We start from the raw sequence: 14185 nt of genomic DNA, 5'->3' as shown, positions 1-14185 counted from the left end.
GAGCTGCTCTTAGTACTGCACTGGCCTGGTCTGGCATGCTGGGGGGATGAAGGAGGACAGAGTATGTCCCAGTTTTGGTCTCAGATGCTGCAAATGTACATGTGCTCTGAGATGTCAGAAATGTTAAGTTTTGGACTGACTGTCCTTCTATTTGCAGATAAGCTCAAGTGATGAAAGCTGTTTTTTAGTGTTATTGTGTCATGTCTAAATGGAAATAATRGATTGTTTTAATTATACCCCCACAGCTGCAGCAGAGCAGCAACATGGGTGCAATTAGGTTAGTGTAAGGAACAGGCTTAACAGTTGGAAAGTGAGCTATGTGGATATAAAACACCTATAGACTAGCAAAGATAGCCCAGGGGTTCAGTGCAGTAATGCTGGGACATGGGAGACATGTACTGGGCCATCTGCCTGGTTTGAGAAACTACCTCTGCTTCACCCAGTCTACACACTGCCCTGTCCCCTTGCAACAGGAAACCCATGGCTCCATTTCATGGCTTCAGCAAATGGCYTTGTTCTGCAGGGGCATGGCTGAGAAACTGGAAATGCGTTTTTCGCCTCCCCGCTCAGCCGGAGTGTTGGTAACCTCTGGGAAGGGGCCAAAGGGTGGCTGCCTGGGGTRTGCTGGTTCAGCAAGTTTCATCCCAGCTTTGTTGTGGCATGAAACCTTACTCGATAAGGAGTCATACCTCTGGGTGGCATAACGCCAAACAAAGGTCTGCAGCGAGGGCCCGAAAGTGAGATCCCGAGCAAGGAGATATAAAGCTTCACAGATGCCATTGTCTTGTAAAAAAGGCGAGTGCTGTGTGACAAGACTGTCTGAGAAAAATAAGGAGTTAGACATCCTTTTCAAAGGAAATCAAAACTTAGAATTAGCAAAGCAATAAAAGCCTTCTAAAGTGAAAGCTGGAAACAATACATTTTTAATAAAATGGGCAGTTACTCTAATTGCTGAACCCCTACTGTTCAATTTCTTTTAGTGCCCTTATTCATTAAATTCAGCATACTTATACTTATTATTTACAGATGTATGCATTTTAACTTGTTTATAGAAACCGTGCCTTGCAGAAAGCTGTGGATGGTATAATACTAATTTGTGTTTATTGCTGCCTATAATATGCAATTTTAAAAACAATTAAAGATAGCGGTGGAGCTCATTGTTGGAGCCAACCTCCAACTGCCCATGAAAAGTAAAATATTAGCACCGTGTGCTGCCTTAAAAGGTTATAGGCCATTTGTAGTGAGTTGATAACATACCCATTAATGAAGAATTTACCTGTTCTTAAGGATTTTAAGCTCAGCAGTCTAGTTTCTAGATAATGTTCTAATGTAACCCATTTAAACATCTGTGATGGAGTTCATAATTGCCCTTGTAAATGGGTATGGAAAGGAGGATATATAAATCAATTAGTGATATCCAGCAGTATGGCTGTAATACAAATTAATTGTAATGATAAGCATTTTAACTGCGACTCTACTAACTTGAAGTAGTTTTTGATCACTGAATTGGCTCTTGAGTCACTCTATTAATTTTAAGGTTTGAAAACACTTAAAGATCAAAATGTTCTGAACTAATGGTCCTAAAATTTGAGAAATGAAATGATACRTAAAATACTACACAGCAAGTCAGTTTTACTACATTTCTAAAGAGAGCACAATAGTTTTATTTTGTCCATGTGGTACTGAACAACTGTGTAATAGTATTACATGATTAAAGATATTAAAACACTCCTTTTCTTGCTGGATTCAAGCCACAGCAAAAAGTCATGATGAATAGTGTCATAAGATATGTTGAATATAGAGAAAATAAAAAATTTATTTGGCAGACATAGTAATACCAAGAACTAATACCAGCTTGGACAGGAGGTGAGTTTTGAAGACCGAAACCATTCCTTTAGAATAATACTCTGAATTATTCTGTCTCAATGCTTGAAAAGACTTAAAAATAAAAACCCTCAAAACACTATAAAACATTTAATAACTATAAATGGAGACTTTATGACTCAGTAAAATATCTGGATCTGTGTAGGGATTATATCAACTATTGCATTGCCCTTGCAATTTTCATTTCATATTGAAGATACTGGATCTGGGTTTTCTCCCATTTATGTKTACAAGTCAAGAGTGTTTTTTGGAATCAATGAAGTAGCAACACCATAAAACATAGCYGAAAAAAGACCCCTTTTATTTTTTAGTGTTTCATTCCTTACAATAGCCTTTTTTCTAATTTTTGATCCTGTAGGGAAAACAGTGAATTTGTTACACCACATTTGTATCAATAGGCGCCAGAAATAGGCTTCATTTTCATAAAGAAAGAATAAAGACGTCAGAGTTCTCATCCTCTCTACATTTGTGTATCTTCTTTGCCTATGCCACTTTATTCCACATAYGGATCTGACCACAGGAATTCACAGGTAAAGTCAGAGCTTGAACTGTAAGAAAAGTTCATTTTCAAAGGAAAATTTAACTTCATGCAGATGATGGCCCAATTATGTATTTTTTTTAAAGAAGATCCTATTTTTCAGTTTTGCAGTAGTGCAGAATTTTCACTTGAGACTGATGTGGTTTTGCATGGTAGTGGACAGGCAGAAAATCACCGACCTGAAAAAACTACAGAGCTAGCATCTTTCGGATGTTTTTCTTCAGTTTTCCATACGATTTATTTTTTTCATTTAACATGTTTTCTTTTTCATTTTGAAGGTAGGCTCCTAATACAAAGTGATGAGCTGCTGCCCTGTAAACTCTGCTTGCCAAACCCTGCGGCCATCCTGTCTCCACTCTTACTTTCACCCTGGCTCACTCATGGTGTCTGCATGGCCATTTATTTAGTGAAAGACGCTCCTGTTCTCAGTTACTAGCACGTCATTAAGTCTCGCTGTCTTGAGAGTAACACAGGTATTACCAGATGCAGTTCTTGGCCCTGATATAATTAATCCTGACAAGCTTTCTGCTTTCCACRTTTGCTCAGGTGTAAATGCATCTCTCTGGCTACACGGACACATTAATCCAAATGTAGAACTGCTGTGCTGACATAACTGTTAAAAAGAAAATCAGCCTGAAAAACAGTATAATTTTCTTTGAAAAGGTGATGTTAGTTATACATGCTACCCCAGGGTTTAGTGGAGCTGGTGCTTGTGAACCAGGAATTGCAAAGCTGTGGAGCAGCTGCAGCCTCCTCATTGTCCTTTACTCCTAGTTCTAGTAAATATGAGTGAAGTAGTTGCTGAAGGTCCTGGGTTTGCTGGGAGAAGTACCAGAAATGGTTGTAGAAGAAGTTCCTCCTGTGAATCTGTGGGATGCAACAAAAAGATGCAGCAGTTTCAGAAAAAGGGGTTTTGAGGTGTTTTCATTCAGAAATACCTGATGGTGTGTCAGAGATTTTCAGGTCATGTATACTCAGTTTATAAGACTAACCTGCTAGATTCAGCCTTACATCTTGGCGATATGTGAGGCTTGGAGACTACAGTCAAGAATAGAGGGTTTTGTGGCAGTTTCTGGTGTTGCTTATGCCTGCGTGGTGTACAGCATCCACATGCACAGGTGCTTGCTGAGTTGCCTTCCGGAGAGGACTCAGGATTTCTCTCAGTCAAGTCAGTTGCCTGCCAGGGCATTCCTGCATAATTGTATATGTGATGGTAGTCTTACAGAAAGTTGATTCTCTGCTGGCTGTGGAGATCAGAAAATGAAGGCATCATCTCTCCCGAGTTCCCTGCTTGCAGCAGTGGTTGTTCTTAGAGGCAGGAGGCATCCAACCCTGTCCTGCCTCACAGTGGGTGTGAGTGGGGTGCACACACAGACTTGAGGGTGCTTCAGAACCCCTGTAATTCAGGGACCAAGCACTGACTTAACAGAGTTCCCTGCTTTGCCRTATATCCCATGTGAATCCGAGAGCAAGACATGTGAGGTTGTATTTTGAGGACACTGCTTAGCACTGTAGACAGCTGGGTTCTCAGTTGCTGTTGAAAATCTGAGTTGGGTACTGCTTGCATTTTTCTGGGAATTTAAGATGCAAGCAAAGCTTTTTCACTGTCAGTGCTTTTGTTTCCTGTCTATAAAGTAAGAATAGCTCTTCCCTTATCTTCTTAGGTKTTACAAAGGTAAAAATATGAGTGCTCATGGATTATTCACATATGGGAATGGCAGCGACCATGCTTRTGGATCAGATAGGTGAAGAGAGCAGGATCTTTCATGCTTCTAAATATGGCAGAACCAGAAGCAGTGCTGGTTGCTGTGTGGCCAGAGACAGCAGGGCCTGAAGAAAGTCACTCAGGGWATCCGTGCAGGAATGTCACTCCAAAAGATGCACTGGCAGGTGGGGCTCCTGGAGTGCCTTATTAAATTCCAGCATAAAGTCAGGTGACCAAATTGGCATGTTTAACTAATGGATTAATAAAGAGGTCAGATTGTGTCACAACAGAAAAGTATTTTACAAAAGGATCCCTGCTCTTCACTAGGCAGCTAATAGAGATTTTTTTTTAGGGAATAATAAAATCGATGAATAAGTTATCTGCTAAGTAACAGAAATTATGAGGCTAGAACAGAAAAATAACCAGAAGATAGATGCTGTTGTCATCTCACAGCCAAAAAATAAGGACAGTTCTGCTATGCTGGTAGCAGGATACTAAACTATTTSTTGGCTCTAATCACCTGATATGAATACAGGTTTCAAAGGGTTATACTCCTGTTGTACGGCCAAGATCAGTATCCACTGACTAGTGACTTATGTTACATGACTCTGCTGGTTAACATTACAGATTTGCAATTGAAACTTGGCAATTTTGTTGATGAAAGGCATGAAGGAATATGATGCAGCTCAGTCTCTCCCAGTTCCAAACCAGGGAAGGTGCAATAGATGAGTGTAAACACTTTTTTTTCTGTCATTCCAGTTGACAAATACAACTTGGTGTATACACAGCAAATGCATTTGTTGAATATGAAGCCTTTTTTTAAAAAAAAAAAATCATACTTTAAATTTAGTCTGTGCTTTAACATTGAAATGCTACAATAGTTAAAACTAAAGGGCTCTGAGGACCTGCTTTGCAAGCAGTGACTCCCCTCAAGCCTGTGGAGGCCTTTCAGGGTTCATTCTTTCAAATGCCTTTTGACTTGGCAGGATCACGATCATTACCATTATTTGCATTGGAGTAGCACTGGAAGGTCCTGCAGCGCCAGTTATTGTAGAGCACATTCTGAGGCCCTGCCCAAAATAGTGCACTGTCTAAATGCATGAGATGCAGAAGGGTGGGGAAAGAAAATTCTGGTGGTATGTCTGGCTGCAGTGGAGCAATGGCCAAATTTGTACTTGGAACTTCATTAGGGTGAGGAGATCAGAGCAGAGAGAGTGCTTCACTGCTTCTTGTACTCAGAGGCGAAAGGCGGAGTTCAGCAGGACCCCTCTTGTCCCWGATGCTTCGGGACACAAGCCAGCTGTCCCTATCGCTCTTTAACTGACAAGAGTTGGAGCAGCAAAAGTACTTCAGCTTTAGAGAACTCCTGCCAACTCGGCTGCGCCTATCAGGACTTGCACCTTGTCTGAGATAGTTTTGGCAGCAGCAGCCTGTGCCCTTTGCATGGCCCTTARAATGACCTGGGTTTGAGACTCCTTTTCGGTGACCTTGCGTGCAGTTTTGTCCATTAGTCYGGTCCTTGCAGATTTGGCTTCTGAGCTCTGCTCTTTACCTCTTTGTAGTTCTGTTGTTATTTTAATCATACCGTATGAATCCTGAGCAGCACATAGTGAAAACCTCTTAGATACTATTTTAGCTTTTGAAATAACAGAGAAGGATCATTTCTGATTTGACACCCTCAAAAAGAAACAAGGGTATGTAGTTTCATATTCTGATGTCCCTGTTGAAAGTAGAATGCCCCTTTTCAGACTAAATGCAAACCAGTAGACTTTAGAGAGTTTATTTGGCTTTCATCCAAAATRACACTTTTTTTAAGGACAGTCTTGTAGAGATGTATGACTTGATTAAAATTATTGCTGGAAATATTGTAGCTAAGAATTAAAATAGAATAACTATATTTGATGTCATAGCTTTGAGGCAGATGTGCTTAGCTACCAAGACACAAATAAAAAAGAAGCCCTCAAATATGGAAAACAAACTGTCTKAAGTACTTCTGAAAATCCTGGTAATAATATCGCAATCTAAAGCTTTCTGTATGTTTTAATCCAGGTATGTTATATTGTAATAAAAAACATTCCTTCCTACACTTCTATGCATACCCAGCTCTATAAGGGAAGGTTTTTTGACTGTGGTAATTCTTTCTGTGTTGATTAACGTTTGCACATGGCTTCCCCTGAGCCTTTTCCTCCATCCTCCTGCTCTCAGCCCACTCCACCTCGGTGCATCCACCCCYCGGGAAAAGCAACGATCCAGCACAACAAGTGCCAGGACTAAAGCAGTAGCACAGCTTACTTGCTTTGTGCTWTTTTGTTTGCAAGGGAGAAAATGGGAGTCTTCCCACAAGGGGAGACTTTGTTTTCCTCTTTCTGTTGTCTGTGATCCCCACCTGTTGTATATATGGTAAAAATATCTGGGACTTATAACCCAGCAACAGTACGCAGCTAGAGTCATGTGTGACCGGGTCAAACACACACTCGCTGGAGGGTCATGGCCAGGTTACTAAGTCAAGGCTGGCAAGTCTCCACGATAATGTTTTCTTTCTCTCTCGCTCTTTTTTTTTTTTTTTCTTCTCCCCTTGTCTGTCTTCCAAACAAGAGTTTAAAAAAACCCAAACCCTCATAACAATGCAAACTATTTAAGCATGACAAATTCAAAGAAGTTTTTTATTAAAAAAAAATTGAAGGGGGGGGCGAAGTCAGTGATATTTTGGATTTAATTTTATAGTATAGTTTTATGTGGCACATGAAAGAGAGAAATTTGTATTGAAACAATTGAGACCCACTTTCCCAGTTCCTGGCTCTTTCCTGGAAGATGATTAAAAGCAGACTTTTTTTTCCAGACGAGACATAAAAATTAAATGATCTACAGTATATAGTTATTTTTTCAAATGTTTGGAGGCTTATAAATAACTTCTACAATCAAATGCACACATACAGGCAGCAGAGAATCTGGTTCTAATTACTTGTACTTTAGTTGAACTTTGGCGTTTCCTTTGACTTTCTGCCTAATGTATGTGAGCTGAGTGCCTTGCACTCCTGCAGTGAATTCACAAAAAAAAAAAAAAAAAAAAAAAAAAAAAAAAAAAAAAAAAAAAAAAAAAAAAGAAAAGGCAAAAAATCCAGACTCTTGTTGGTGCCAACAAAAATGAGGGTTAACAGAATGTTTTGACCAAATGCAACACTTTGCTATTCACCCTAATTAGCTGAAATTGCTGCTTCCCACCAGGGACCCTGAGCTCAGTATTCAAAATTCCCTTGAGGCTATCCAGGAAATGCCATTTGCTTTACAACTTTTATTCTTTTAAAACTCAACTGTCCAAAGTGTGCATTAACATGCAAGCTTAATAATCTGAGTTTCTAACAGCACATGAGGCATTTTGCAGTGCCTGCCTGCTTCTAGTTGGTCTCAAAATAAAATACCTTCTCCATCTGTCAACACGGTTTAGCTGGCAGTAAATTAGCTCTCAGAAAGCACGCTGTGCTTTTAAAGATCTTATCTGCTACTTTATCTAACCTTTAGAAAAATTTCAGACATCTTAGGAATTGTGAAGTGACCGATTGTTTGAGAGTCCCTGTGTGCTTAAGCTGCATTCAGGTGTTGGGTGACAGCACCGAGGCTCTGTTGTCTCAGGTGAGCAGGGATCCCGAAGTGTCACATCCCACAGGACAAGAAAGCAGGACACAGAAAGAAGTTGCATTTTTTAAAAATTCTCTCCCCCCCCCCCCCCGAATTCTTCCTAAAATTGTAAGACTACGTTAAAAAGGCTTCTTCTGGAAAAGTCAACTGTCCACCCTCATCCTTTCTTTTTTTTTTGTTGCATGTGTAGACATGCATAGAAGCAAGCAGCTTCTGTTGTCGTGCATCCATTAGCCRTTACAAAAATAACTCTTTGCTGAATATGAATTGCTACGGATGCCTGCACAGGCACTGCATATATTTTCAAGTAAAGAGTTTAAAAAACTAAATCCAAGGAAGAATAGTAAGTCAGAAACTGGACTAAGAGTCAGGCATGTGCAACCTGGGTTCAAGCCTTCTCCAGAAAACTGCATGCCTTGGTGTGATCAAAAGTGAGTGTGCCCAAACTAGGTTTTCTTATAAAAAAACCCCAACCCTCCCCCCACCAAAAAAAACCCAAAAACCAAAAACCAAAAAAAAAAAAAAACCAAAAAAACCAACCAAAAAACAACTGAACCTATCAACCAAAAAAAAACCAACCAAAAACTCTCTAGACAGTTGTTCAGCTCATGCAAGTAATTATATTTAGTAGATTAGGTCCTTTTAGTGGCACATGTATATGGGTGTTTTAGGGAGGATTTTCTGATTTTCATTGGCTCTTTGCTTACTGTRTACCTTTTCAAATTGTCCTGAAACATATTCTCTAGCCATACATTCAACACTTCACTTGCTGAYTCTGTTGTGTATTTATGAACTGAGTTGGTTGCATAATCTCTTCTGGGTATCACTAGGCTCCAGTAGTTTCTACAGTGCTTGACAGACCTCTCTAGTGTACAATACTGTTTGTAGTTGGAACACTACTATTGGATGCTGGTGCTTGTTTAGGATGAAATTATGAATAAACAGAAGTGTATCARTATTATTCCACAAAGGCTGCTTTCCCCAAACTGAAATCACAGAAGGATTGCTGGAGTGCAGTTGTTTTATTGAATGACACAACCTTGTTTTCCCATGGGGAGCCTAAAAACTGCCTTTTAGATGGACCGGGAGAGTTGAATGAGCTAATACAAAACACATTGTCTGCTGGTATTGAAGTTTTAAAGCTAAAATTTTATCATTSCATAGACTCATTGGAAGCCACCATAATTCATGTACAAGCATGAAATAAGGCAAGGAATGTTTGAGGCTTCTCAAGGGCATTTGATGAATCTAACTTTAATTTAGAAGTACTAATAGATTATTGATTCAAGCAGGGTGGCTGTGCAGAGATCAATAACAGAGCACTCTCTGTCTCTCTTAAATACCAAAAATTACTGTTGAAAAGAAATGATCATTCTCATATGAGTTTTCATTAAGAAAAAGCTTCATTAAAGTTTTCTTGGTTCAGTAGGAACACATAGATGGTTGCCAAGTTCAGTTTATTTAATACTGAAAAAGATGAGTATAGCTCTGGAMATTGTCTTAATGTCACAATTCATGGAGCCATGTTATTCTACTTGTTTTACTTTTCTGTTTTTTCACAGCCTCCTTATTGTTAGATATATAAATAAATTGGTCCCATTGGAAAGTTATTTCTTTGCTTAGATCAGAGCCTTTAATACTTGTGCATTTATTTTCTTCTCAAGGAATGTCTGTCCTTGAAGTTGATATTAGCTTAACCCAAGGAAAAATGGCAGAGGGGCCCTTCTGTCACCAGTAATCAGAGGTTGCCTCATGCTCTGTGATGCCCTCTGTGAATTCTGCAACACATGAGATGACAATGAATCATGAGTTTAATACAAATGTATCATCTTTGTAATCTGAAAAATATCATGTACAGTAAATCTTCTCTAAGATTTTTCCATTGAGTAATATTCTTTAGGGCCTGCTGTTAATACTCTGGAGATTTAGCTCTGCTGATAGTGCCTAATATTTCTGGATAGATCTGAGTTCACAGATCCTGTCATTCCTGTATATCTGTTGAAAAGTTAGAGGGATTTATCTGAGAAGCAGCAGACGGCTAGGTGAAACATGAAAATGTATTGCACATCCACAATAAATGTGAGGAATGATGACAGCATATCACAGAAAACTAATGCAGATGTTTTGGAAAGATGTAGTTCACATGCCTTATCTTGCATCGTAGAACTTTCACGTCCTTTCCCTGAAAGGGATAACTGGCTTTTCAACAGACTTAAAACAAATGACCATCTAGAAATATTAAGGCAATAAAGGGATGTGGGGTCATAATATATAAGTAGCTTTTTCTCAACGAGGTTTCCTGATGATACAAGTCGTAAGGCAAGGAAGCGTTGCTGGGTTGTGCTACTTTTAGAGATTTAAAAAAAACAAACAAACAAAAACTTCTTTAGGTAATTTTCACTTCAAGTCTCATGCTTACTCTTTACATATGTCCTGATGTGTTCTGCTGTGCTGCTATGTCAGAATTGTATATTGGAGGTGTTACCTTTTGTAGAAAAAGGCAAGAGATTAAAAAAACTTTCTCAAGATTAGGTACCAATTAGAAGGGTGCATGCCACAGTTTCCCCTTAAAGGCTGATATCCAACCTGCACATGTGGATGCCATACAATTCAACAGGCTAAAACCAGAACACAAGCTCCARGTTTTCCATTTTTGGAGCCTGATAAGGTTCATGCCCTACATCTAAATTATTGGGTACTTTAAAAATGCAGTTTTGAGACTGTAGGATATWGTCCTGCCTTACTTAGTTCCCCTTAAGTTTTACTAGGAAAGACAAATGAGTGTTTATTATGCAAAGAAAGATACGGGTCAGTTTTATAATATGGTTATATACAGCAATTTATTCAAAATTACTATGAATCATTCAATTTTATTTTTTTCTTTTGTAGCAGTTGAAACTCAGAGCACCAGTTCTGAGGAACTTGTTCCGAGCCCTCCTTCACCACTTCCACCCCCTCGTGTTTACAAGCCCTGTTTTGTTTGTCAAGACAAGTCATCTGGATATCACTATGGTGTCAGTGCTTGTGAGGGATGTAAGGTGAGTGCCATCATCTCCCTTGCCTTTTATAGGACTGCATTTCATCTTAGAAGAGGGATAAAGCAATGCAGTTTGGTGTGACTTGATTGTCTTCAAAGACAGCTGTAACTTTCTTGCCTGAATTAATTCTGATTCATGATTTCAGACAAGTAAATTACCATCATTCTTGGAATTAATTCCCTGCATAACTTCTGCCAAATATGTCTTTCAGGGACTTCCTTAAGTACTGACTCACATGAGAATGTGGTCAATGATGTAGACATAATCAAAGAATAAACYGAAAACTTTTTGAGACACTTCACTGTACATCTGTAGGTCAGATATTCCCTGAGATCTCACACGGCCCTTGGATGTTCTTGGCCTTTTTCTGTGTGCTGCTACCTCTCTGTATCCAGGGTGTGGAATTTGGGAACAGATCTGATCATCTGGAAATTTTTGGTGTCATCTCGAGCTACGTAACTAAAATCAAATTGGGAATTTGAGGATTAGCAGGTATGTATTTGCAAAATTTAATCTGTCAGATTTCATTGCTGGCACATCTGCCAGCTGCCTTCCAGTGCTGGGATTGTCAGAGCATGAATTGATGACTGTCCATAGGATRCAGTAATAAAATACACCACTCAAGAGAATATCTGAAGAGGAGATATCCAACAGAGGAGCAATGTCTGCTACACCATGTTTGCGTGGCAATAATTGGAAGTGTGCATAMAGTGAACAGTGTGCACTTTTATGCATGCAGGGAAGAAGGTAGAGTGAAAAATGCTAAAGAAAGATAAGATAGGGCAGATGCTGTCATGGTTAAATTTGTTAGCATATCCTAGTGCAATGATCTTTCCTAACAGTTAAAGAAAAGGCCTATGATTTTCATCCTTCAGCTTAAAATAGAGGTGTAGTGTTTAGTACAGTACTAATGCATGCCGAAAATGTGACAGGTGCTATCTCCATATAAATAAAGMTCTCAGAATAAATTAACAAAAGGCATTTTGCTGGTTTATTTTTGTGAAATGTTACATTTTTCAGATRGTACGTGCTTAGCCATTTTTACTTTATCGTTTTGAACCTTCAACTTGTTCCAGACTAGTGGCTTTTTGTACTTACATAAAATAACATAGTCCTGGGATCGTGTCATTAAACAAAAAAYTAAAGGATTGAAATCTGCTTTGCCTCCCTATTTTATAAATGTAGRTATTGAATTAGTGAWAATAACTTCTTAATCTCACCTCAGKTTTMGAACTTCTTTCTGGTATTGAGGTTTTTCTTGGATGTCCTGTCTGTATTTTTTTTCTTTAGATGCCACAAAACTACCAAAATTTAAGTGTCTGTTAGGAAGAAYTATGGAAAGAATATGTTGTGGCTGATTTCCTTAAGAAGGAAATCTCATCATACTAAAATTCTACCCTACAAGTGGTGATGTCATTTGTTCACCTCTGTTGCCTCTAAGCACAGACATAATTGCAGACTGTGGCAGAAAGGTCACTTGTCCCTAAGAGTTCATTATTTTTGAAAAATAAGCRAAAATACACTGTAGGACTTTCATTGGCCTACTGCAAAGTATTTTCATAAATAATTAAAGCAAGATCACAYTTGTCAAAATACATGAGGAAATCTATCTTGCAATGTGTTAGCCATTAATCAACAACAACAAAAAAAATCACCTTCACTTATTTTCTCATTTGCAAGATGGGTAGCTGCTGTTAAAAGAAGAGAAAAAGATTAGTTACATACAAAATCTGTGAGTCTAGGAGAAATAACAATATTCCAAAGCAGTAACTTGACTGCTTGAGACTGGCAATATTTGTGTTTGTTGATGCTAGCTCTTCAACAGGTTGGACTAGGGTTTTATGGAATCTCTTCCATAGATTGAATCAAATTACTTAGTGAATGCCAGAAAATGGCAAGAACATGATGTGGCTGCTGAATCCATCAGTGGTSCCTTTTGTGGACAATCAGGTACTACATTTGGTGTTGAAAGTTGTCTGAGCTTTCAGGTCAACAAAAGTGGTGAGCTGGATGTCAGCAGGGAGTAGACAGCAGGCTGCASCATTACAGGCCACCTCAGAAACCTGTGTTGCCAGATCACACTCTTTCTCTGAAGARTGTTACCCTCTTCACTTGAGTGCATTTTGACTATTTGGTTTATTTTTCTTTTCCTTTGTCTCTACTTTACACTTGCTTTCACACTGTCATCAGCTGTTGGTCCTATACCTCAAGAAAACTGCTACCTTGAACTTCTGATTTCTACCCATACAGGCTCCTGCCTGCTCTCGAGTCTACTTTCACCCTCTGTTCTCAATGCACCTGTTTTCTCTCCATCCTCCTTCATACAAAAAATAGCCAGTTTGCAAATTTCAATAAGCACTGAGCAAAGAGCACTTCTGCTTGAGGAAGCCTTKTCTGCTGCAGATTTCTGCCTTCCAGTTGATTAACCTAAGTTTGTTTCACTGAAGGCTTCTGCTTGGTATGGAACTGTAGTTTCATGCTGATTCTCTGGTGAATCAAGGGAGCGATAATTACAAGGAAGAATTTGTGTTACAGCCTTTTGCGTAGTTAGGGAACTCAATTTTTCCCCTTCTACCTTGTAGACACATTTCCATGCAATTTCAAAGAGCTCTGTTTTSTTTAAGATTTGTCACTGAAGCTGACCAGCACATTCAGAAGCTGTTGGGATTGGGAAAGACAACCTCATTCCATAAGAAACTAGACTAAAATATCAGCCAATTCCTTTCTTTCTCTTTTCATCTGACCATCTTATAATTTTCTCTTTTTTTCTCTTCTATTTTCCCTGCTTCTTTCTTCACCCAATTTGCAATCTCCATTCTGTAATGTTAAACSCTAATTTCACTCATTTTTCCACCTGCATTTGTGCCTTCCTCTKTTCTGAGGTCCTTTTCTCAAGTCTTTTTGTTTTTTCCTTTCTGACTCATTTACCTTTCACTTTGAACTCCTGGCAGTCTTGTTTCCCAAGGGAAATACAAATGGATAACTCTGCTCACATCATATTTATCTAATTAGAGCTCTGGTCTTTTGTTTTCCTGTGCTGGCTTTCTACTGGTCTTCTAGTTTTGTCTCTGTTCCCTTCTCTTTTGCCTTTCTCCTTTGAGCCTCAATGAAGCTGCTGCTACAGTGATCATTAGCAGTCATTATCTAATGCAAGGAATAGTTTCCTGTCCTCACGGTTTTGGGCTGATGGCTGTCTTTGATTCATCAGGTTTTCTTTTTCCTGGCTTTCAGGACTCTTCAGATTCTCATCCTTTACTTACTGATTTTTCAGTATCTCCTTAAATGGTTCTTTATCCAGTTCCTGATGCAATTCCCCAAGGTTCAGTTCTTTGGTTTTCTATTTTAAAAAGAATCATTTACTGACCTCTTTTATGGTAGACCAGT

At 38.9% G+C, this 14185-nt stretch overlaps 1 protein-coding gene across 3 annotated transcripts in view; it reads left to right on the top strand.

Annotated features, from left to right (window-relative positions):
* RARB (retinoic acid receptor beta) overlaps window positions 1-14185 on the top strand; it is a 191004-nt gene that overhangs the window by 113583 nt on the left and 63236 nt on the right. For all 3 annotated transcript variants that reach the window (XM_057384694.1, XM_057384693.1, XM_057384695.1), the window contains one exon: window positions 10653-10801. In XM_057384694.1, the coding sequence (XP_057240677.1) occupies window positions 10653-10801 (149 nt within the window). The remainder of the gene's footprint in view (window positions 1-10652; window positions 10802-14185) is intronic.

The sequence above is a fragment of the Malurus melanocephalus genome, unplaced genomic scaffold (genome assembly GCF_030028575.1).
Source record: "Malurus melanocephalus ecotype Western Australia unplaced genomic scaffold, MMel_1.1 scaffold_734, whole genome shotgun sequence".
Taxonomy (NCBI): Eukaryota; Metazoa; Chordata; class Aves; order Passeriformes; family Maluridae; genus Malurus; species Malurus melanocephalus.
The sequence above is the reverse complement of the archived record's forward strand: the minus strand, read 5'-3'. Positions and strand labels throughout refer to the sequence as shown.